General features: G+C 42.6%; 1 protein-coding gene across 1 annotated transcript; it reads left to right on the forward strand.

The window, feature by feature from the left end:
- On the forward strand, positions 1-26,555 carry oaz2a (ornithine decarboxylase antizyme 2a). Its single transcript, XM_055934890.1, is given in 6 exon segments — positions 1-441; positions 9,539-9,605; positions 9,607-9,687; positions 19,022-19,194; positions 21,838-21,923; positions 24,055-26,555. Coding segments are annotated over 6 exon segments (648 nt in total). The 5' UTR covers positions 1-331; the 3' UTR covers positions 24,186-26,555.
- Positions 26,556-27,182: the final 627 nt, after the last annotated feature.

Below are 27,182 nucleotides of genomic sequence, written 5' to 3' on the forward strand. Positions count from 1 at the left end.
GTTGCCATAACATCGCATGAGTTTAGCTAGCCAACGTTGCCATAACATCGTCTACATACGTGATCGGGGATTTATATTGGAGAAGCTGTTTCTGCGTTTCTTCATACTGTACTGTCTTTACCCAATCGGTCAATAGCTAGTACATTGCTTCCTGCTTTGAATTACCCATGATTCCAATGGTCGTGTCGGACGGGCATATAAATAGCCCCCTTCCAGCATCAACACTATAGTCGATGCAGAGGCGTCTACGGCTTGTCCTTTTGCGAATTGAAGCCTCACGTTATATAGCTAGAACCGCGCCGGAGTTAACTCTAATTCCGTTTTTTTACGGATGGTGCACTTCTCCGTGGAGCTTCTGTTAAATAGTCATTGCTTTGGTTGTCAAAAAGGACATAACGTTTTCGATTTCCTCGAGGGTATCATGCTGAATACCGAGGAAAGGTAGGCAATGTCTTACACGATTTTGCGAATACATTTCTACAATTATAGATATTTATTTTCCTAATCTTTTTTTCCATTGATTTGCTAAACTGACCATTGATTATGAATATTTAAATGATTATAAATATTTAAATACATTCGTTTTCCACCCTTTATCTTTTCAGAATAACACAATAATAACCAGATATTTCATGTTGTGATAATAACACTGAATATTTGTCTGTAATTCCTGTCTGTAGGTTATCAATTATAGCTGGTGTATTCATGATTTGCTTTAGGTTTTTGATTAGATTAATTTACAAGCATTATGCATGTGAATTTTCTATACTATTTATGAACACTAATAGAATAGTATCGACGTCACATACTAGGCCCATATAATGTAACATGTCCTAATAGCATTTGTACGCCTTAATGCATAACCTAGACAACATATTGTTTGTTATTGGTTATAGCCAATTTTGTATCAATGTATTCAACAATGACCCTATTGCGCACTATGCATTTAATTGCTCCAACAATAATTAAATTAGCTTATACTTAATATTTTTATAATGCTTACCCGTTAAGTCTACAACAATTGTCCCACGAAGTTGTTTTCATACAGCGTAGAAGATGGATCGAATTACCAAAAACATTTCCGCCTTGTACTTTCTGCGCACGGGACATTTCATTTTGTGCAGTCAGTGAACGTAACCTATTTTCTTGATGCCCAAATGTCGCACTAATACCGCATATTTTCTTAGAAAGTCAAATCAATAGGGTTAGCATCCCTTTAATATAAATGAGATGTTAATAAGGAAAAATATAGATGCATCTCTTATTATTAGGCTATTGTTGCCATAATCTGTCCAGGTGCCATGCCTACCGATGACCTGATATCACCCCCATGCCTAGACCTACTTAGATTTTTTTGCTTTCATCTATAAATCGGCTTTGTGTCAAAATGGAAATTGCTCCTCAGGACAGGGTTGCTTAGCTGTAGTCGAAGCAGCAGCGCAACAGTAGCCACCTAGACTAGCCTATATAATGACGTGATGCATCCACAATGCTATCATCTTCAGAATCTTCTTCCATGTTCCATCAGGAGAGTTGTTTATAGCCTATCACTCAATCTTGGTAAACATGGTACTGCCTTTTCAAGAATGAGTGTCAATGTCCACAGCAGTATTCCATCATCCTATACCACCAGCCTGTCTCATAAAAGTATGCATTACATGATATGCAGAAGCTAAGAATATCAAAATAGCCTACATTGAATATTACATTGACAACATAGTATGGGTGTGTACTATGCATGCGCATTCATGTTTTACATGTGTGGTGGCAAGCGCAGGGTCCATTCCCTAGCGTGCTAGCTTATGTCCCTGTCCGCAGAAGGCAACAGCTGCCCTACATCACACAGACACACACTATTACACAACCAGCCGAGCCCCCAATGGGCTTGGACTAGATTATGTTAGCTTGTGGCTAAAGCACCAGTGGAAACCTGTGTGGGATGCTATGGATGCTATCTGTTTAACAGTACGATTTTCTTACTAGTCTAATGCGATTCATTTCTATGGATGATAGGGGAACCCTTTGAATAGATCATATGAGGCTATGACATGCTGTACAGTACACTGATCTCCTCAAGGGATCACCTTGTGATGTGCTGTTCTGTCCTAAAATGGCATCCTGAATGTAACTTGATACAGTACTGTAGGTTAAGACAAACGTCATATAAACATGTTTGTAAGTAGTAGGTTCTGGCTGTCAGGTGACATTTACTGTGGTCATGATACTCTTGACCTAAGCCAAGTCAAGAGTGGAAAGGGGATCGGGACAGGGTACACATGGTGGTCTCCAATGAGCACACGCAGCTCGAATTACCAGAACTTCTCAGTTTGGTATCCTTGTTTTTTTTTTAGAAACGAGAACCTACATTCACACTTATACTGTACAGCTCTAAATCTTACCCATCAAGTTCATGGGAACTTTTGGTTTGCTATGTAGGCAAGGATTTGTTTATCCAGTAGGCCAATGGTTAATAGTATGGTTAATAGTATATTGTTGACTCACTTAAATTGTATAAAACTAGTTATAAAATATTTGGAGCAGCTCAGGCTTGACACATAGATTAACTGGCTAATAAGAGGTGGTTTGGCCATTCTCTCGGAGCTAGTCTGTTAGCGCTTTCCTGGAAGACTTGCGAGGAATAGTATCCTGTTTTGGAGCCCTGTGTTCCTTGGACGTGTGCCACACACACAAACTCTTAACCAGTCACCAGGGCAAACATAGAATGCAAAGCCATTATCTAAGGAATAATTAACTCAAATCAGGCTGCCAAAGGCTGAAACTCAAACAACTGCAGCACCAAGAGAAATGGACTGAAGAAACCAGTTATATTAATAATTGCAGAACTCATGATATTTGAAATAATCGAAAAATCCTGACCAGACAAAAAGAACGATGGGTTTTGGATTCATCTATCACCTTCAGACCATATTACTTATCGACCTTCCATACAGTACTCTCTCTTTGCACTACTCTATATTAAACCCTAAAGCAGAGTTTGGTATGCTTGCCTGGGTTCCAGTGGTTATACAACCACTCTCTCACACTCTCCTAACACAAGTCCCGGGAGAATACATGGTGCATGACGCACTTATGTCCCAGTGCTGTGCCTGCAACACAAATATGATTAATACCTCACCAGTATGTTAATACAGTACAGTGCAAGCTAGGTCACTGCTGCAAGACTTGAATAATGTTTATACTAGGTTGCAGTGGTTTTTGTTTTTGTTAGTTTTTCAACTTGTGACTGTGGTTATTTAGCCTAGCGCCCTTTGGCACTGGGGGGGGGGGGGGGGGGGGGGTCTGAATGTCAGAGGGCGAGAGTGTTGCCTTTCAAAACAAGCTGGCATTTCGTGCAAGGACAGGCGCTTTCCTATATAAGGGAATGGAAAAAGGTGCTGGTTCTCAGCATTTTATTAGCAGTGGCACCATTATTTAACCCTAACCGTAACCTCCTTAGGAAGTTGGCAGAACATTGCGCTTGCAACGGCAGGGTTGTGGGTTCCCCCCATGAGGGACCAGTACAAAAAAGTTTAAAAAAAACTGCACTCACTACTGTAAGTCACTCTGGAAAAGAGTGTTTGGTAAATGTATAAAATGTAAATGTAAAAATGGAATGTGCCCGAGAAATTGTTAGCACAACTAAGAATGCTGAGGGAGTTCAAAACTTTTTAGGAGCTGTGACCCTCCTGAAACTTTTGGAATGTTCTCGTCATCTCGTGACACATTGAGTAATCATGTGGCTAGTGACAACAAATAAATCAATGCAAGTCACCCACTAGGAGTTTCCAGGATTCTCCCAAAGAGCATAATTTTTTACACTGCTAGATTTTGCGCTGCACATTTGGAATAATATAATCAATAGATTAACTATTACATTTTTTATTTACTAAATCAACTATAAGAACAGCAACTGGTAGATAATTCTCTCTCAAAGCCTTTCCAAGGTAACTCCTAGAAACCACTTTTGATTGAATTACAAACTGTATGGGGCTATAAACAAACAAAAAAACGCACACCCAGAGGCAGCATTTCTGGTGGGCGGAGACTTTAACAAAGGGAGACTTAAAAGCGTTCTACCTCACTTCTACCAACACGTCTCCTGCGCCAATAGGGGCGCTAAAATGCTAGACCATTTTTTTTCTACCCACAGAAACACATAGAAGGCCCTCCCTCGTCCTCCCTTCAGTAAATCAGACCACGACTCTATCCTCCTGGTTCCTGCTTACAAACAAAAGCTCAAACAGGAAGTACCAGTGACATGCTCAATACGGGCGTGGTCTGATGAAGCAGACACGAGGCTACAAGACTGTTTTGCTAGTACAAGCCTGGGATATGTTCTGGGATTCATCTGATAGCATTGAGGAGTTTACACATCCATCGCGGACTTCATCAATACATTTACGCACTAGGCTAGAGCTACCGCTTACAAGGAACGGGACACAGATATGGACACATAAAAGCCAACTATGAACTCCGAGACATAAAAAATGAAAAACGACATAGGAAGTGGAATCCTATTTACACCGGCGCCGATGCTCGTTATATGTGGCAGGGCTTGCAGACGATAAACAGACTAAAATGGGAAACCCACCCGTGAGTGACGAAGAACTTCCAAATGAGCTAAATGCCTTTTACGCTCACTTAGAGGAAAACAACACACAGTCTTGTATGAAAGCCCCTGTTGTTCCAGATGACTGCGGGATCTCGCTCTCTGTGGCTGATGTAGGTAAAACTTTTTAACAGGTTAACACTCGTGAGGCAGCCGGGCCAGACGGAATACCATGGTGCGTTCTCAGAGCATGCACAGACCAGCTGGCAAGTGTCTTCACAGACATTTTCAATCTCTCCTTGTCCCAGTCTATAATCGAAACATGTTTCAGGCTGACCACCATTATCCCTGTTCCCAGGAACTCAAAGGTAACCTGCCTCAATGACTATCGACCTGTAGCACTCTCATCTGTAATTATAAAGTGCTTTGAAAGGCTGGTCATGACACCATCATCCCAGACACCCTGGACCCACTCCAAGTCTCATACCGCCCCAACAAAGCCACAGATGACAAAATCTCAATTGCACTTCACACTGCCCTCTCCCTCCTGGACAAGAGGGGACATAACTATGTGAGAATGCTGTTCATAGACTACAGTTCAGCCTTCAACACCATAGTCCCCTCCAAGCTCGTCGCCAAGCTCGGGACCCTGGGACTGAACACCTCCCTCTGCAACTAGATCCTGGACTTCCTGACGGGCCGGTCGCAGGTGGTGAGGGTAGGCAACAACACCACTGCCACGCTGACCCTCAACACAGAGGCCCCTCGGGTGTGTGTGCTTAGTCCCGTCCTGTACTTGTTCACCCACAATTGCGTGGCCACACACAACTCCAACATCATCATCAATTTTGCTGTCGTCACAGAGGTGGTAGGCCTGATCACTGACAGCAATGAGACAGCCTACAGGGAGGAGGTCAGAGACTTGGCAGTGTGGTGCCAGGACAACAGCCTCTTCCTCAACATCAGTAAGACCAAGGAGCTGATCGTGGATTACAGGAGAAAGAGGGGAGAGCACGCCACCATCCACATCAACAGGGCTGTAGTGTAGCGGGTCAAGAGCTTCAAGTTCCTTGGCGTCCATATCACTAAGGGCTTAACATGGTCCACACACACCCAAACAGTCGTGAAGCGGACACGAGAAGATGCTCTCAGGAGGCTGAAAAGATTTGTCATGGGCCCTTGAATCCTCAAAGTTCTACAGCTGCACCATAGATAGCATCTTGACTGGCTGCATCACCACTTGGTATGGTAAATGCACCGCCCTCGACCGTAAAGCACTACAGAGGGTGTTTAACTCTGCATCATTGGGAAGGGCTCGTAAGCAAGCATTTCACCGTAAAGTCTACACCCATTGTATTCGGCGCATGTGACAAATAATAATTTATTTGAAAAGCCTTTGAACTTACGTGGCTAACCACCAGTCCACACTGGCTGCGGGCGAGACATAGACACTCCCCAGAGTGAATGTGACCCAATGCCAGGGTTTCCGTTAGCCAGTAATAGCCGGCTTTTGGCCGATATCTCTTTTTATTTTATTTTTAAAAGCAGATTAATAAAATTGGCCAATTGTCCGGGAAAAGGACCAAAAATCCCATTGCGAAATAACGTTTTTTTGCCTATTAATCGATGGAAATACCAGTCGATGGAAATACATTATACGGTTAATTTGCATAATTCTGTGGAAATAAATTGGCGTGTGTATATTCGTTATGTATCTTATTCATCACATGCACCCAGCATGCAGATACAGAACCTTTGAGCAGAAAATCTGCTGCTTCAGCTCCTCAAACAGCTCTTTTGTTGCTGCTGGAGTGTAATGTGCTTTTATAAACCCAATCATTGCGCAACAATTCTAAATCGCGTTGCATCTTTAGATCTTCCCTCTTTCTAAATTTCGAATGGATATTTTCATCTTGGTCACATGGAACCGCTCGCATGTGCGGTCCGCTTTTGACAAGTGTTTTTGTGCTAATTGCATCACGGAATGAACATTTTCGCGTAGCCTGCTGCCTTGTGCGCATTTCTGCGCTTACAATGTGAAGAAATAATAGTTTATCAACATGTAAAGCTAAACAATCTAATCTGTTGCATCAGCCTCATTGCCTTTTAAAGTTGTTTTATGTGGCCCAGGCCTACTGGTTGTATGCATTTGGAATCTATCGTCCCACAGTCTGTTAGGAATAGGCTATTTCTTTATCTACAAGGTGACGAATAGAATAGGTCAACTTTTCTACTTTGGGGTATAGTAGATTGACATTGGCTAGTGATTTTGCTGTTTGTTACTTGTCTTGTTGGCTGTGGAAAAGTAAATGTGGACAGTTATGCCTCATTTACATCGTAACGTGTTTCATTATGCCATACGTCATCTTCATGCAATCTTGTTCAGCTCCTGGACGGAGAGTTTAAGGAGGTTTTCACAATGCAAGATAAGATGGAGGAGAGCCTAGTGTCTTGTCAGGGATCGCATTTATTTTGTGAGATTGTCAAATATGACCTTTTTATTCAAGACAGGTGGAAACATATTGTTTCAGTTGATGATAAAACATGTTTTGTTTACTTTTTCCTGAACTTGTTTCTATAACTTTATAGCAAGTCAAGCTAGCTTACAGAGCAGTTAGCTAGCTAAAATCTAGGCTATACTGTAGCTAGCGACCTCCACCTAATAAATGAAAAACAAACGTCATTATCATCACAAACTAAAACGGGAGGCAACAGTTATGAAGTATAATTGGCATAACAGTAAATTTGTATTATTTAACATACTATTAAAATAGTACTCACTTATAGGAATGTGTAATTGTTTACAAGTTGCTAGCTATCCCATAAATCCATCGTCCAAAACCACATATTTTTTTCTTCTTCAGTGGTTCGGCAACTTCCTGTTCTTCGACCTACTGATGAACTGAGCCTTCAACCGTAAGGGGGCGTTGTGATTCCACTCCGTTGTGGACGGTCTACATTCAAATTAATTACCTCCATGGCAACGTAATGGACTAGTTATGGTTAATGTGAATGGGGCATTATTCTAAAATCTTCAAAGTACACATCGGAATTCGGGTAAGAAGGACCCATGTTGTTGCGTCCTCGACTTGCATGGTCTGTTAAGATGAACTACCATAATCTAAATGTGATTTGTCATTCTGAGCACTGTGGTTGGATGCCCTAATCGGGTTATGCACCCAATGCGTATGGGTCCGGTTAATTTTTGGTAAATGAAAATGCTGCCGGTCAAATGTGCGGCGGCACATTTTCTTAATGGAAATACTGGCCCATGCAATGTTTTTGTAAGCTCCCTTGGGAGCATCGGGCTATTCTTACTACTGGCCTGAAACTAGGCCCCGTAACTCCAAACGACCGAGATGTGTGTTCCTGGGCCCCCGATGAGGCTATTTGCAGAGGTGTTTACAGATCATGCGCTTGTTTGTGATGCATGCCTTTCCACCACAAGCCAGAGCCTTTCTCTTCACATCACAGCAGTTCCTCTGCTGCTGGTACAAGACTTAAGTCAAACCACAGCGTAGTGTGACTTTTTTCGATTTAAGTGCTGATAATTTCATAGCTACAGTGTATGCGCACATTTGTTCCATAACAATATTTGCAGGACTGGAGACCAGAGTTGGCCACCCCTGACATTTTGATGATTTACTTTGTTTATGGTTTAGGTTGGGTTAGTATTATTTATTACTAGTCGATAGGCCCTGAGGCCAAAGAGTTGTTTACACATACTTGTTTACTTGTCTGCCCCAGAGAGAAAGTTAAAACCAGCCATGCCTGTCCAGCCTGCCTTAAAGCTCAAGGTGAAAGCCACTGATTTTGTACATTCAGTACTACCTGCATCTGATAAGAGGCTTGGCGGCTGCTTTAGTCTTATGGGATGTTTACAAGACGTCTTATGAGAGCAGACAATGACAAGTACAGCACAGCATGTCATGGTATAATGCACTATTCTTCAGGCCCTGATTAGACATGACTCTGGAAAAATAGGGCAAGCTGTTCCAGCCAAGGACTGCAGTGAGGTGAACCATGAATAACACAGAGGGGGCAGGCATTGACAGAGGCAGCGCTAACACTTAACTTCAGCAGGTTGTTATTGTAAAAGTCCATTTGTTCTCTATGACATCGCCTGCCACAATGAAGGTTGAGGTTGCCGAGATTAGATGCAGTGCAGATGGCACACTGCGACTTCACAACACCTAACTATATTACTTTGCCTTTGGCATAGGCAGGAGCAAAGAGGTGTTGTTACCGAGGTGCTGTTATTTGGTGCTATTTGTGGAACAGCACTTGATTAACACTAAGGTAGGACTGTCATAGTGCCAGTGACGCAACAAGCTGGCAAATTGAACACAACCAAAGAAAGACATCAATCTAATGCAAACTGGGCACTTTTATTACTTGGGTGCTTGGTTCCCATTAACCATCCACTTCCATTAATTGTATTAAAATCATAAATGTCAAAGTAGAGTAGCAACGGGAAGTATGTGGGTTGACTTTATGACATGGCAGTGCACCACTTAGTGTTATTGTAACGGTGTCTGCATCCCAAATGGCACCTTATTCCCTGTATAGTGTGCTACTTTTGACCAGGATCCATAGGGCTCTGGTCAAAAGTAGTGCACTATGTAGGGAATAGGGTGCCATTTGGGACAGAACTGGTACCTCTAGGAAAGAAGATGAAATACCCTGGGCCCTTTTAACTACTTATTGATCCTGGTCCTATGTTGAAACACTGAATCAATGGTTTTACGGAAATAGTATCTCCGCCAACATTGTATCAAGTTAATAGCTGCCAACAGACACAAGGCTGGTGGATGAGACTAGGCAAATCGTATATATCCCAAACCTTGCCCCAAACCTCCAAAAACCGACAAATCTAAACCTGAACCTTAATCAGTCAAGTGCTCCTGCTTTTCATGTCTCTTTCATGAATCCTGTGGCATGGTCATTCATCTCTATCTCTCTCTTTTTCCTTCCATCCCCTCTCTGCAGTTCTTTGTTAGTGGGCTCCAGGTTCCACTGCTCCAGGCACCAGGCTCCGGGGCCTCTGTGGTGCTCCTGATGCCCCTCACCCACACTTGAAGATCCCGGGTGGGCGAGGGACTGGCAGGGATCACTCTCTCGGCCTGTTACTACACAAGGTGAGAACCCCAGAGGCAACTTCATTGCCGTCACTGATCAACAAATCACATCAACCCGTAAATAGTCCTTAAGTGGTCATGATAAATGAGTCTGAGCCTCGCCGGGCTCAAATGGATGCCCTGAAAAGCTGAATATCATTGAATGATTTATGCTCTTTATGCTGAGACAACACAGGAATCACCTGGAGGAATCACCCCATGTCAGCATGTATAATGTACACATTGTACTGTCAAAGTAATAACCTGATAAAAAGGTGTCTTATGTACAATTATGGTACATGAAAATGCTGCTGATCTATAGCTCTGGCAGACAATATTGAAGCCATATATGGTTTGAACAGAGGCAGTCAAAATAACTGAGAAAGGTTATCAACCATAGACTCTGTACATGGTGATCTAGAAAGTGTGCATTGTCCAAGAGTTACTATCAAGTCAAATCAAATGTTATGTCACATACGCCGAATACAAAAGGTGTAGACATTTAGTGAAATGCTTACTTACGAGCCCTTTCCCAACAATGCAGAGTAACAAGTACAATAAAAAAATGGTAACACAATAAAATAACAATAATGAGACTATATACAAGGACTATGGTACAGAGTCAATGTGTAGGTGATTGAGGTAATACAGTGCATTCGGAGAGTATTCAGGCCCCTTGACTTTTTCCACATTTTGTTAGGTTACAGCCTTATTCTAAAATCAATCTACACACAATACTCCATAATGACAAAGCAAAAACTGTTCTTCTGAAAAATGTAAATATCACATTTACATAAGTATTCATTCAGACCCTTTACTCAGTAATTTGTTGAAGCGCCTTTGGCAGCGATTACAGCCTCAAGTCTTCTTGGCTATGATGCTACAAGCTTGGCAGACCTGTATTTTGGGAGTTTCTACCATTCCTCTCTGCAGATCCTCTCAAGCTCGGTCAGGTTGGATGGGAGCGTCGCTGCACAGCTATTTTCAGGTCTCTTCAGAGATGTTAGATCGGGTTCAAGTCCTGTGTTGTCTTGTCTGTGTGCTTAGGGTCGTTATCCTGTTAGTAGGTGAACCTTCACCCTAGTCTGAGGTCTTGATGGCCCAGAGCACTCCAGTTTATCTCTGTACTTTGCTCCGTTCATCTTTCCCTCAATCCAGACTAGTCTCCCAGTCCCTGCCGCTGAAAAACATTGTGACAGCATGATGCTGCCACCACCATGCTTCACCATAGGGATGGTGCCAGGTTCCCTCCAGATGTGACACTTGGCATTCAGGCCAAAGTGTTCAATCTTGGTTTCATCAGACCAGAGAATCTTGTTTGTCATGGTCTGAGAGTCTAAGCGGGCTGTCATGTGCCTTTTACTGAGGAATGGCTTCCGTCTGGCCATTCTACCATAAAGGCCTGATTGGTAGAGTGCTGCAAAGATGGTTGTCCTTCTGGAAGGTTATCCCATCTCCACAGAGGAACTCTAGAGCTTTGTCAGTGTGTCCATCGGGTTCTTGGTCACATCCCTGACCAAGGCCCTTCTGCCCCGATTGCTCACTTTGGCCGGGCGGCCAGCTCTAAGAAGAGGCTTGGTGGTTCCAAACATCTTCCATTTAAGAATGATGGAGGCAACTGTGTTCTTGGGGACCTTCAATGCTGCATAAATGTTTTGGTACCCTTCTACACAATCCTGTCTCGAGCTCTACGGACACGCACTGTCAATTGTGGGACCTTATATAGACAGGTGTGTACTTTTACAAATCGTGTCAAATCAATTGAATTTACCACAGATGGACTCCAAGTTGTAGAAACATCTCAAAGATGATCAATGGAAACAGGATGCACCTGAGCTCAATTTTGAGTTTCAAAACAAAGGCTCTGAATACTTACAGTGGGGAGAACAAGTATTTGATACACTGCCGATTTTGCAGGTTTTCCTACTTACAAAGCATGTAGAGGTCTGTAATTTTTATCATAGGTACACTTCAACTCTGAGAGACGGAATCAAAAACAAAAATCCAGAAAATCACATTGTATGATTTTTAAGTAATTCATTTGCATTTTATTGCATGACATAAGTATTTGATAACCTACCAACCAGTAAGAATTCCAGCTCTCACAGACCTGTTAGTTTTTCTTTAAGAAGCCCTCCTGTTCTCCACTCATTACCTGTATTAACTGCACCTGTTTGAACTTGTTACCTGTATAAAAGACACCTGTCCACACACTCAATCAAACAGACTCCAACCTTTCCACAATGGCCAAGACCAGAGAGCTGTGTAAGGACATCAGGGATAAAATTGTAGACCTGCACAAGGCTGGGATGGGCTACAGGACAATAGGCAAGCAGCTTGGTGAGAAGGCAACAACTGTTGGCGCAATTATTCGAAAATGGAAGAAGTTCAAGATGACGGTCAATCACCCTCGGTCTGGGGCTCCATGCAAGATATCACCTCATGGGGCATCAATGATCATGAGGAAGGTGAGGGATCAGCCCAGAACTACACGGCAGGACCTGGTCAATGACCTGTAGAGAGCTGGGACCACAGTCTCAAAGAAAACCATTAGTAACACACTACGCCGTCATGGATTAAAATCCTGCAGCGCACGCAAGGTCCCCCTGCTCAAGCCAGCACATGCCCAGGCCCGTCTGAAGTTTGCCAATGACCATCTGGATGATCCAGAGGAGGAATGGGAGAAGGTCATGTGATCTGATGAGACAAAAATAGAGCTTTTTGGTCTAAACTCCACTCGCCGTGTTTGGAGGAAGAAGGATGAGTACAACCCCAAGAACACCATCCCAACCGTGAAGCATGGAGGTGGAAACATCATTCCTTGGGGATGTTTTTCTGCATAGGGGACAGGACGACTGCACCGTATTGAGGGGAGGATGGATGGGGCCATGTATCGCGAGATCTTGGCCAACACCCTCCTTCCCTCAGTAAGAGCATTGAAGATGGGTCATGGCTGGGTCTTCCAGCATGACAACGACCCGAAACACACAGCCAGGGCAACTAAGGAGTGGCTCCGTAAGAAGCATCTCAAGGTCCTGGAGTGGCCTAGCCAGTCTCCAGACCTGAACCCAATAAGAAATCTTTGGAGGGAGGGTAAAAGTGACTAGGCAGTCAGAATAGATAATAAACAGAGTAGCAGCAACGTATGTGAAGTGTGTCTATCTGTGATTTGATTAAATGTTCAGCAGTCTTATGGCTTGGGGGTAGAAGCTATTCAGGAGCCTTTTGGTCCCAGATTTGGCGATCCGGTACCGATTGCTATGTGGTAGCAGAAAGAACAGTCTGTCTTTGGTGGCTGGAGTCTGTGACAATGTTTTGGGCCTTCCTCTGACAGCCTGGTATAGAGGTCCTGGAATGCAGGGAGCTCGGCCCCAGTGATGTACTGGGCCATACGCCCTACCCTCTGTAGCGCCTTACGGTCAGATGCCAAGCAGTTGCCATACCAAGCTGTGATGTAGCCAGTAAAGATGCTCTCAATAGTGCAGCTTTAGAACTTTTTGAGGATCTGAGGGCTCATGCCAAATCTTTTCAGTCTCCTGAGGGGGAAGAGGTGTGCTCTCTTCACGACTGTGTTGGTTTGTTTGGACCATGATACGTCCTTAGTGATTTGGAAACAGAGGAACTTGAAGCTCTCTACCACAATATCCTTTGGGTTCTTAATAACCATCTGTGCTACTGTGGATGTTAAACACACATTTTATATATTTATAATTTTTTACTTTTCGTGGTATTCAATTGGTAGTTAGTCTTGTCTCATCGGTGCAACTCCCGTACGGATTCGGGAGAGGCGACGGTCGAGAGCCGTGCGTCCTCCGAAACACAACCCAACCAAGCCGCATTTGACACAATGCCCGATTAACCCCGAAGCCACCCACACCAATGTGTCGGAGGAAACACCATACACCTGGCGACCGTCAGCATGCATTGCGCCCGGCACACCACAGGAGTCGCTAGAGCGCGATGGGACAAGAACATCCCTGCCGGCCAAACCCTCCCCTAACCCAATTGTGCGCCACCCCATGGGTCTCCCGGTCGCGGCCGGCTGCGACAGAGCCTGGACTCGAACCAGGACCTCTAGTGGCACAGCGACACAGTGCCTTAGACCACTGCGCCACTCGGGAGGCCCCAAGCACACACATTTGAGTCTCTTTGCAAGTGTATTCGCACCTGAATCTGCTCTACCCTCCTCTTTGCACACACTTGCACACACACAGGTGTGTCCTTGCCCCAGACATGTGACTGTCTCAGAGTGGGCTAAGAGGGTTAGGCTTAAACAGATCAGTCACACCTGTGATATCAACATCCTTGCCTCGCGTATGAAAGAAAGAGCCCTTTCATTGACAACAGAAGGCTCGCAGCTCTACTGTTACCCACTGTTTTATTAGGTACCACCAATGAGAAGAGAGAAAGAGGGGTGGGGGGTCAACATTAAACACATTTAATAACAAAAACAGAGGTGGGGTCGTATTGGATACTGTGTCCAGTTCAATTTCTGAATTGACTGATGTTGAAATTAGTTTTACCCAGTGATTTTTATATATATATATATACATACTAGATGTATACTAGATGTGTGTGTATATATATATATATATATATATATATATATATATATATATATATATATATATATATATATATATACTAGATGTATATGCTGTCTTGAAGCCATACTTTTACATTGTATTATGTGAGCTAAACATACAAATAGAAACATTTTCCTTAACCCTTTACACTCATGTGAATTGGCATATATGGATAGGGTTAAATTGAAATGTTTCTTACAGGAAGAAATATGAATTAGCATGGTGGAACCAACCTGATCGCTGCATTCACCTTTCTTTCTATTTCACTTCAGATATCATGATATGTGAAGTGAAATAGAATGGGAAAACACAGCAATCAGGCTGATTCCACCAGCTTAGGTTATGAAGGTGAATTGGGACAAAACTCAAAACTGTTTTGACCAGGTCAGATGTCACTAACCTGATTCAAGTGTCCTCCCCGTTTAATGTATAGGAATGCTCACAGCGAGGCCATGTCTGTGTAATGCTGAGGGTCCCTGCGTTGGTCTTCTCTATGTTGCATGTTCGGCTGCAAACTGGACATCTTTCGAACAACTGTAGCAGGCAATCCTCATAAACAATGTACTTCCTCATCTTATGAGGTGGTGTTGACTGGGAGGGCCTGTGACAGCCAAGTGGTCAATTGCATTTTGTTATAAAGAAAGGACAACATTTTTTGAAATTGCACTTCACAACCAAAATGACAATACACAAACTTGTATGAGCTACGACCTAAGTTGTAATGAGGTAGCTAGCTAGCTAGTTAACTAGCTAGCGAACTACGCTAATTTTAGCAAAAAACGTAAGCTAGCCTGCCTCACTAGCTAACGTTAGCTAGCCTGCCTCGCTTTATCAAAAGATAAACTGACACGTGATGTGTAAGTAGTTATTATTATAGACGTCACCATGAACGCATTACACACATCTACATGTTGATTATACGTTTTTCATTAGCAGAGTAATCTAATAGCTGGTTGAGAGAATGCCAAGAGTGTACAAAGCTGTCATCAAGGCAAAGGGTGGCTACTTTGAAGAATCTAAAATATATATATATATAACTTTTTTTGGTTACTACATGATTCTATGTGTTATTTCATCGGTTTGATGTCTTCACTATTATTCTACAATGTAGGAAATAGTAAAAATAAAGAAAAACCCTTGAATAAGTGTCCAAACTTTTGACTGGTACTGTATATATTCCAGATTTTTCAGGGGCTGCAGCACCCTCAGCACCCTTATTTTCCGTGGCTATGGCTGTGATGCTGCCCTCATATTATTATTGCTGAACATTGGGCTTCGCTATTATCATATTGCCTATGGTCCAGGACATTATTCAATGATTTAGTTTCTTTCCCAGTTTATAACCAACCTGACTCAGCTAATTATTAGAATCAGGTGTGCTAGATTAGGGTTGGAGGCAAAACCTACAGGACGCTCTCCAGAAACAGGGGTGGGGAGCACTCCTTAAACTATACTGAACAAAATTATAAATGCAACATGGAACAATGTCACTAATTTTACTGAGATACAGTCCGTATAAGGAAATCAGTCAATTGAAATAAATGTATTAGCCCTAATCTATGGATTTCACATGATTGGGCAGGGGTGAAGCCATGTGTGTGGCATAGGCCCACCCACTGGGGAGCCAGGCCCAGCCAATCATAATACGTTTTTCTCCACAAAAAAGGCTTTATTACAGTCAAATACTTCTCAGTTTCATCAGCTGTCCGGGTGGCTTGTCTCAGACGATCTCGCAGGTGAAGAAGCACGATGTGGAGGTCCTGGGCTGGCGTGGTTACACGTGGTCTACGGTTGTGAGGCCGGTTGGACATACAGCCAAATTCTCTAAAATGACATAGGCGGCTTATGGTGGAGAGATTAACATTCAATCCTCTGGCAACAGCTCTGGTGGGCATTCCTGCAGTAAGCATACCAAATGCACGGCCCCTCAAAACATGAATTATCTTGGCAAAGGAGAAATGCTTACCTTTTGAGAGAAATAAGCTTTTTGTGCATATGGAGATTTTCAGGGATCTTTTATTTCAGCTTATGAAACATGGGACCAACACTTTACATGCTGGGTTTATATTATTGTTTAGTATATATTTTTGTTTCCATGATATTGTAAAACTTTGTTTAAACAATACAAAACAATTGATCTCAAACAACATATAGCCTAGCCTAACATTGAACGCATGACTACAAACACAGGCACTGAATTAATTAAACTATTCGATGATCCTGCTTTTATAATTTGTTTGAAGAAACGCATATAGGCCTATATAGAACTTAACAAAACATTGCTATATTGTAGGTATATGTAGCGTACGTTACTGCGTGAGAGCTGCATGGAATATTTCCAATGCCTATGTTAGAAATGGCAAATAGAGAGACATTTCTCCTCCTTTCTCTGCCTGGCAAAAATTTACATTTTATATGACTGGAGACTTTGTCAGAATCTTTTTAAGACAACAAAAAATACAGGGAAGGCTATATAGCCAGCCACTGACAGTCTGCCGCTGACAGGTCTGTGGGTTCGTTGTGTGAATGAATGTTTGAATTTCTCTGCCTGTTTTTTTTGCAATGCATCATTGCGACAATGTATGAATTTAGCCCATGGGATCACATCACACCAGAGCTAATAATTGTCAGTATAGCCTGGCTAATAAATAAACATTTTTATCCTGAATACAAAGCATTGTTGTTTGGGGCAAATCCAACACATCACTGAGTACCAATTCATATTTTCAAGCATAGTGGTGGCTGCATCATATGGGAATGCTTGTCAACTGCAAGGACTATGGAGTTTTTTTATATATATAAAAAGAAACAGAATACAGCTGTAAGCACAGGCAAAATCCTAGAGGAAAACCTGGTTCAGTCTGCTTTCCAACAGACCCTGGGAGACAAATCACCTTTCAGCAGGACAATAACCTAAAACTCAAGGCCAAATATACACAGGAGTTGCTTACCAAGACGACATTGAACATCGAGTGACCTAATTAAAGTTTTGATTTAAACCGGCTTGGAAATCTATGGCAGAACTTTCAAATGGATTTCGAGCAATGATCAACAACCGACTAGACAGTGCTTGAAGAGTTAAAAAAAATAAAATGGGCAAATATTGTACAATCCAGGTGTGCAAAGCTCTTAGAGACTTACCCCAAAATACTCACAGCTGTAATCGCTGCCAAAGGTGATTCTAACATGTATTGACTACAGTATATCTAATCAAGATATATTAGTGTTTTATTTTTCATTCATCTTTAAAAGTCTTAGAATTTCTCTTTCACTTTGGAGTATTTTGTGTAGATCGTCAAGAAAAAATACAATTAAATCCATTATAATCCCAATTTTGTAACACAACAAAATGTAGAAAAAGTCAATGGGTGTGAATACTTTCGGAAGGCATTGTATATCACAGCTGTCTCGATCTTCCCCTTAACTGCATTGTTGGTTAAGGGCTTGTAAGCTTTTCACGGTAAGGTCTACACCTGTTGGTATTCGGCGCATGTGACAAATACAATTTGATTTGAACTTTCCCCCTCAATTTACATGATAGGCTACATTGATTTAGCATTATCCTATAATGTAGACTAGTTTTTGATATCCTACAGAAAGCATTTAAAGCTGGGGAAAGGAGAAATTGATTCGCTTATGTGTGAGTGAGATGCGCTGCAGGTGGCTTTGGTTGATGGGTCCTTTTAAGTGTGTGTGTGTGTGTGTGTGTGTGTGTGTGTGTGTGTGTGTGTGTGTGTGTGTGTGTGTGTGTGTGTGTATCAGCTTGCTAATTCTCTCTATGTCCATTCAGAATGTTTCCTAAAATAAGCCTGTCTGGACTCTGACCTTGCGGTGGTCCAGAGAAACTGCACTACGGGAGTGATGCTGGGATAATAATTAAATAACAGCACAATATAATCTAAAGTTACCAGCAGTAGGCTTACCATGTAAGAGGACACAAATCTTTTGAACCTAAAAGACAATCTATTCAAAATTGTATGAGTAGACCCTCACACAGTTGAGGCTTAGGGTATTATAATAGCCTGCAGATGAACAATATAGCTCAATGCTATTTTCTAAGACGCAGCTGTCACGACATGTCAGTCAGACGTTCAATGATAGGCGACGGTACGCATTCATCTCATTGTTGTCTCTTTTCACCCACAATAGACATAATTGTAATCCAAACCCAACCTCGTTGTGACGCACTGAGGTTCCAAACTCAAAATGATCCTATTTACACTTTGTAGTAAATTTTGACACACAAATCTATGTTTCTGACTCATATCGATGCCACATGGGCTGTTTTCAAAGGGATTAATTGTTTTTTTAGTGTCAGTCAGTCTTTAAATAGATGTCATTTTGTTCTTGAAACATTTAATTGAAATACTGTAGAATTCCATTCATTCCTATGGAGGACTGCTCCTACTGGGGAATACCAATGTGGCTGACTGGTGGCTTTTAAGCTTCTCATTGGCCAATACATAGCATCAGCAATCCAGGGTTTATATACTGTACTTCGTTGGTTTTACCTCAAATATTCCATGGGAAACTCATGAGATTTAATACAGTCAATAGAAAAAAAATCTGCATTCTTTCAAGGTTTAGAGAATTTATATATAGTACTCTAATCCCCATTCCCACTCTTTTGAAAAACGCCAAGACCACTGTCGTTGTCTTAAATGAGCTAGGTGTCAGAGTGCTGTGTGAACAGTATGTATGACGCAAGCACACAAATTATCTTCAGGAAATGTACCTTTTCGTCTGTCCTCCCTTCCTCTCCACTAAAGGACGAGAGGCTTACGGTGACGCGGGCAGCTCCTGTCAATGGGACACCAGCCATCCTGCACTTCCACTACCAACTGAGCGAGTGCCGCACGGCCTGCTGGGAAACAGCCCTCTCCTCGGACAGCCTCTTTCTGGAGATCCCCGCTGGGGCGCTGGCGGAGGGCAGCAAAGAGGGGTAAGCATAGGCACACACGCAGACACGCAGACGGACGGACAGGCAGGGTGTTACATACAGCTTTGAGACACATACCCCTTGTTAAGACCTACCAGCTTGCCTGCAGACACCCATTACAGAAATGTTGGATGACCTGTTAGGTTACTAATTTCACATGCAAGTTATACTCTGACAACATTTATAGTATAAGGACAATGGAGTGTGCACATGCTAACAGAAAGGACGAGGTGGGTAGCTAGCTAAGTGTGTCATTGTAGCAAAGTATTTATCAACAAATAATCTGATCTAATTTTCGTTCTATTATCTATGCAATAGGCAATGCTTGATTTTTTAGCCCAATAGGCCTGGCATATTACCTCTTTCAAGGAGCTTTCAGTTTTGATAGGATTATTTTATCTAAAATCCTTTAGGCCTACCTACAGGAAAAAAATACACATCCCTGCATGGCAAAAGCGTCCCCAGTGGCTCTGCAAGCGCTGAGAGGGTATTCTCCTCTGCTGGCCTGCTCTCCAGGGACCAGACTCTGGCCAAACTCATGTTTCTAAAAATGAATTCAAAAGGCACATAAGACTGAGCCTAATAAGGCATTTTTTAAATGTATATTTAATTCTAAGTAAGTCACAGCTTATGTGCAATTTATAAACTATAATTATTTAATACAACTAAATGTTTAAATTCTGAGCGCTTCATGTCCCTGCCTAGTGTGTCACACATTCAAATGCTTCACTATTTATTTATTTGAAGGCTATAGCCTTGAAATAATTTAAATAATATAGCCTAAATAATAAATGAATCGTTCCTTCTTCGGTTACCTGTCTGGCTCCTGACCTATTTAGAGTGTTTTATATGCTGTTTAATACTGTATGACATGTAGCCTACTTGAAATTATAAGCACTTCTTACAGTCACTTTTTCCTGTTATTTATTGAAATACTTAAGTATTTCAGTTAAGAACAAATTCTTATTTACAATGATGGCCTACCTCGGCCAAACCCGGATGACGCTGGGCCAATTGTGCGCCGCCCGACGGGATTCTCAATCACGGCCAGATGTGATACAGCCTCTACAGACTGTAGTGACGCCTCTTGCACTGAGATGCAGTGCCATAGACTGCTGCGCCACTCGGGAGATTTGGTTTCAATAATTCAAAACCAAATGGGTAGGTCCAGGTAGTCAAAAAGAATAGATGTGTGTTGGTTAAATTGTGATTTGAATGAATGGAGTGAATTTGGAGCAGCAGTTTTATTTCCCTTTGGGCGAGGAGCGGTTTTTAGCGGAGCAGTTGGAAAGGACGTGGAGCGCCAGAGTGGTGTGCAAGCCACCGCTCCATGAGCAATGAGCGGGATTTCTGACCTCTCAACTCCACTCACATACTCTGATCTGGACCAGAGGAACACCTTTGTGAGAATTCTGTTCATTGACTACAGTTCAGCATTCAACACTATTGTTCCCTCCAAGATCGGCACCAAGCTCAGAGCCCTGGGTCTGGACACCACCCTCTGCAACTGGATCCTGGACTTCCTGATGGACAGACCATAGACTGTGAGGATTGGCAACAACACCTCCACCACACTGACTCTTAACAAAGGAGCCCCCCAGGGGTGTGTCCTCAACCCTCTGCTGTACTCCCTGTTCACCTACAACTGCGTGGCTTTGCATGGCACCAACTCCATCATCAAGTTTGCTAACAACTCAACGGTTGTAGGCCTGATAATCTACAACCACGAGTGAACCTAAAAGGGAGGAGGTAAGTGAACTGGTATTGAGGTGCCAGTACAACAACCTCTCCCTCAATGTCAGCAAAACGAAATATTTGATTGTTGACTTGCGCCGATCCACATGAACGGGACTTCCAATAGTCAGTAGTTTTAAGTTCCTCGGAGTCCACATCACCGAGGACTTGACATGGACCAACAACATCACCAGTAGTCAAGAGGGTGCAACAGCGCCTCTACTTCCTAATGCTCCTGAAGATATTCGGCGGAAGAAATCTGATTTACAGCATTTTGCTATGGTGCGAAGAGAAAAATGTGCAGTTTATAACGCTATTCTACACATTTTGTCACGATGGGCACATGCCCTGTGTGCTTGTTCGGTAATCCGGCCCTGCATGCATGTCCCTTACATATGACTAACAAAACTTGAAACAATGCATTTCAGGTAGGCTATTCTCTCTCTCTAGTCCAGTGTTTCCCAACTCCGGTCCTCGAGTACCCCTAATAGCACACATTTTTGTTGTAGTCCAGAACAAAAACACCTGATTCATTCAACTTGTCAAGGGTTTGATCAATAGTTGAATCAGGTATGTTTCTACTTGTCAACAGGGCCACTACAAAAATATGTACTGTTGGGGGTACTCGAGGAATGGGGTTGGGGAACACTGCTCTAGTCCACTCCTCTTATGAATAGAAATGAGCCATTTACGCTGCGTCCTCATGTAATATGTCATCAGTGTCATGTCAATATCCTCTTGGCACGGCCATGACACAGTGCCAGCACCGTCTCAGCGGCTTCTCCAACACTGCAGAGCTAACGAGCTAATCCTAAGGGGCACTGCAGCTGCCACTGCATTATTATGTAAGTCTACTCTCTTACGTAAAAACAGTGCATCATCTCATTCTCTCCCCCTTCTCTTTCTCCCCAGACTCACCAGCCTGCTGGAGTTTGCTGAGGAGAAGCTGAAAGTCAACTACGTGTTCTTGTGGTTCGATAGAGCCAGAGAGGATCGATGTAAGCGCTCCACTATTTAGTGCTGGATTCAAAAGAGGAGTGCAGCTAGAATTCTTATTTGAAACAAAAAAAATGTCACCCCGCCTCTGTTTTGGTGAAAAGTTCTGGATGGATGCAAGGACTGACCATCCATGATACCAAAATTATAGTTTTAAACATGTTGAGGCTATACACTGTTTATTTACATTTACATTGTTTTACTCTAATCTTGTAAACAATCTTATATTTTGATGAGGTATGACATTTAAACTAGGCTCATGGGGCATTTATAAGTTATATTCTTAAAGAATCAATGGCTATATATCATTAATGTATAAGTCATAAATGGATGAAGCAACTGCCAGTTCTAGCTTTAATGGGCACATAATTGGTGGTTAGCATTAGCATGCTAATTCAAGTCCATATAATGTACTTGGACTGTCCCAATTAGATGTTTAGACTATGATACACATTGGAAAGCAAGGGTTACAGTTCCTTTCCAACTGTAGAACATTTCATTGGAGAAAAAAAACATTGAATGGATAATGACATTTGATTGAGCTGTCCTTTTGTATATTAATAACGTCCATGAAATCAAATGAACATAGCTTATAAGTACACTATACATACAAAGTATGTGGACACCGCTTCAAATGAACCACACCCGTTGTTGACCGGTGTATAAAATCGAGCACACAGCCATGCAATCTCCATAGAAAAACATTGGCTGTAGAATGGCCTTGCTGAACAGCTCAGTGACTTTCCACTTGGCACCGTCATAGGATGCCACCTTGACAACAAGTCAGTTCGTTTAATTTCTGCCCTGCCAGAGCTGCCCCGGTCAACTAAGTGCTGCTGTTGTGAATTGGAAACATCTAGGAGCAACAACGGCTCAGCCGCGAAGTGGTAGGCCACACAAACTCACAGAATGCGTAAAAATTGTCTGTCCTCGGTTGCAACACTCACTACTGAGTTCCAAACAGCCTCTGGAAGCAACGTCAGCACAAGAACTGTTTGTCGGGAGCTTCATGAAATGGGGTTCCATGTCCGAGGAGCCGCACACAAGCCTAAGATCACCATGCGCAATGCCAAGGGTCGGCGCAAAGCTCGCCGCCATTGGACTCTGGAGCAGTGGAAACGCGTTCTCTGGAGTGATGAATCACGATTCACCATCTGGCAGTCCGACGGACGATTCTGGGTTTGGCGGATGCCAGGGGAACGCTACCCGCCCGAATGCCTAGTCCCAATTGTAAAGTTTGGTAGAGGAGGAACAATGGTCTGGGGCTGTTTTTCATGGTTCGGGCTAAGCCTCTTAGTTCCTGTGAAGGGATATCATTGTACGCTACAGCATACAATGACATTCTAGACGATTCTGTGCTTCCAACTTTGTGGCAACATTTTGGGGAAAGCCTTTTCCTGTTTTCAGCATGACAATGCTCCCATGCACAAAGCGAGGTCCATACAGAAATGGTTTGTCGAGATCGGCGTAGAAGAACTTGACTGGCCTACACAAAGCCCTGACCTCAAACCCATCAAACACCTTTGAGGTAGAATGGAACGCCGACTGTGAACCATGCCTAATCACCCAACTTCAATGCCCAACCTCACTAATGCTCGTGACTGAATGGAAGCAAGTTCTCGCAGCAATGTTCCACCATTTTTATTTTATTTACCTTTATTTAACCAGGCAAGTCAGTTAAGAACAAATTCTTATTTTCAATGACGGCCTAGGAACAGTGGGTTAACTGCCTTGTTCAGGGGCAGAACAACAGATTTTTACCTTGTCAGCTCGGGGATTCGATCTTGCAACCTTTCGGTTACTAGTTCAACGCTCTAACCACTAGGCTACCTGCCACCCCACCATCTAGTGGAAAGCTTTCCAAGAAAGTGGAGGCTATTCTAGCAGCAAAGGGGAGACCAACTCCATATTAATGCCTATGAATTTGGAATAAGATGTTCGATGAGCAGGTGTCCACATACACTACATGACCAAAAGTATCTTGATTAGAAGTGGCAGTGATGTTCTAGCGAAGTTAAGCTTAGATAGTGCTTCTAATCTGCTACCCAAGACAGAATGGCCACAGGTTAATCCTGTCCTGGTCCTGCTAGGTTCACTAACTTCTCTGTATGGTCTCTCTTTCTCTCTGAACAGTATCCATCATAAAGACTTTCCACTACATGGGCTTTGAGGTGGTGAAACCCGGCAACCCTCTGGTGCCGGCTCGGACAGACCTCATCTTCATGGTCTACTCTCTGGAAAACAGCAGCTCCGATGAGGAGTGAATGAAACATTGTAACACCGGACCACCCTGCCGCTCCCTAGCCCACCTATGACCCCCACAGAACCCCTCCCGCCAGCTGCCTTCATCCCTGTCCCCCATCCTCAAACTGTGTGCCCCCTCCCTAACCCCAAAGACACTCTTCCACCCAAACCTCTACCCTTCTCATTGATTGGGTTGTCACACTTTTGTAGACTCTATTATAAGAGGGGTGTGCTGCTTGGGGATGCTAAGATCTCTGTGGTGATACATCTTTCCCTGATGAGCACAGCGGTGGAGCATGGAAGGGCAGAGCTTGGACCGAGTCATCACCCGATTGGTTCAGATTTTACTAATCGCCCCACCGATGGGCTCCACTCCATGCCAGGCTTTACATGGTTGCCCACAACAATCCAACAGGGTGACTTTTCGGCTGGAAGAAAAAGCATATCTATACTCTGACAGCTTGCACGGAATATCAAAGAGCCTGACTTGGGTCTTTTAATGTACAGTAGTTTCTATACAAAGCAGGGCTTGTTTAGTAGGGACAGCAATGTAATGGGTAGCATAAGGGAATTATCTTAAGGGGATATTTGCCTGTGTATGGTTGGGTCAACATGAATTAATTAATTGTTCTGCTTGTATTTTTTCTATGATAGGGACAAGTATAACACTGATCTTTCGGTTACAATTGCATTCATTCTATAACATATATATTTTTTCTCAAACTTTGGGTATATTAAGTCATCATTCCTACTTTTCCGTCACTAGCTATGATCTTTCAGCTTACGGTTTTCTTATTTTCTTATCAGATTATAGTTAGCGTGATGTTAGTCTCGTCTGATATTTGAAAGCTGAGCGAAGGTTGTTGTTTTGAATGTTGGGTCAGGGCAATCTAGTTCACAGCTCTCTGCAGCAATGACGTGCGTTCCCCTCACTTGAGGTCGCTCAGCTACGCAATGAGCCTGTGAAACTAACAACACCTGAATTATTGAGCCAGTAGAGGTACATCGAGAAGAGTGGAAGAGCATTAAACATAAATGTTGTAATCCATTTTCACCCGGCACATAAGTCACCACATAGACATGGCTAGACTTAGCCCTCATCATTTTGCAAATACATTGAAGCGATATAAGAATGGGCTGAGACAGCTTTTCCTGGTTTCAATCCCAGTTAGAACTGTATACGAAGATATTCATTTTATCAACCAGAGCCCTTTTGTACTAGTAGTACCACCCCCAACAACACCTCTGCGCAGTTGAAACTATTTTGAGAGGGTTGTGGTGGGGCCTTTTCCGCCTAAGAAAATAGTGCAATGTTCTGTTTTACACTTCAGTCTTACTGTATAATGTTCCCCATTTCCCACATTCATCCCTAGCTACCCAAAGCAATGTGGCAAAAAGGAAACCAACCCATGAAGGGAAAAGTCACAACACAAGCACTTTTGGTAGACACGTAAAATCGAGTGGAAGTGCATTAGGGTCCATTACGGAGATGTGGCCAGCGCCTTCTATTTTGTTTTGCCGTGCAAACCAGACAGAATTGCCAAAGAAATAGTTAAAAAGTTCCAGTGAACAGTAATCCTATAGGACACTGGCTTAATTTTCTCTCTCTCACTAACAAGATCCCTAAAACAGTGCTAGGGTGACCTGGTTTGTTCAGGAAAGCAGTATACAAATATATTCCCCTACCAATAGCATTTTGTCTCAGAGGAACATGGTCAAGAGAGATCTGTGCTTGGGATCCTATGTGCAGGGCGCTTCCATTTTTGCATGTGTGTAGATGTCTTCATAGATGGGTTAGATGACGTCACGAAAACTATACACACACTTCAAAACAGGGCAGAAGTCCATGAGTTGTGATTCTGATTGGCCAGATATCTACCAACAATGACAAGAATCTGCCATGTGGGGAATCGTAAATGACTAATTTTAGCTAGTTTCATCATGTTCTTGATACCATGTCTTGTTTTGACTGATTTCATGTCAATGCTTATGGCAAAATTTTGCTAGCTAGCTAACCAACCAACAACTGTAAAGATGTATTTGAGAGACAAGTGTTCATTATGCAAATGCATTTATGATTTCAATAAACATTGAAGAAATATAGTTTACAAGTCAACCCAGTCAGTTTTGCCCCATAGTTGCGCACGCGTCAGTTGTGTTGCTAAACAACCAACCTGTCTATAGCTGTTGAATGAGCAGTGACGAAAAGGATAATGTCTATTCATCTTCAGAGTTATATTTTGATGTATCTTTCTTTGTTGATTGTTTCTTATAGACTAGTTTAGTTGTTTTGTTTACAGTGGCATACAGAGAATCATGAAATGGTAATCCATACTTGTATACCTTTTAACTTCTTCTGTGCGGAAAAAAAATAAAATTGTTTTAATCTATCTGGCTTGTGTTTGTTTATCCTTCGGGATGTGTGTGCATAGTTGCTGACAATTGAGAGAGAATGTGTTTGAGTAAGAATTTATGTCCCTGGGTTTGATCCCGGGTTTTGGCACCAAAAAAAGGAATATAATAAACGGTAATAACCGACTATTGTGCACCATTATTTGACAGCCAGACAGACCCTGTGCTGACAACGGTCCATCAAACAGGTTGTCGAATTTAGCATTTAATCTTCTGTAATTGGCAGTAATTAGGACGATGTAGTAGTGACGCTAAATAGGGTCGGTCATATCCACCTCCTAAACATAAAAAAACGTGAGACAAAAAGTAAATTGTAGATTGTAGAAAAAAGTGCACTGTGTTATTCCTGCACTATGATATTATACGTGTTGATTTCACAGAAGTCTCCATCATCCCCAGGGCATTATTCCATTTCCTGCACCATTTAGACTTCAGTGGTCTGGCCCTGACAAAGACTTCTGTGAAGTCAAACCTTTGCTTTATTGCTGCAGTATGATATGATACAATCGGGAACAGCAATACACCATGTGTGGGCCTTCCCTTTATCTCAGATGTAGCACAAATACATGTAGGGTCTGTAGGCCTACACTTGTGTGTGTGATTGT

The sequence above is a fragment of the Salvelinus fontinalis genome, chromosome 9, assembly GCF_029448725.1.
Source record: "Salvelinus fontinalis isolate EN_2023a chromosome 9, ASM2944872v1, whole genome shotgun sequence".
Classification (NCBI taxonomy): domain Eukaryota; kingdom Metazoa; phylum Chordata; class Actinopteri; order Salmoniformes; family Salmonidae; genus Salvelinus; species Salvelinus fontinalis.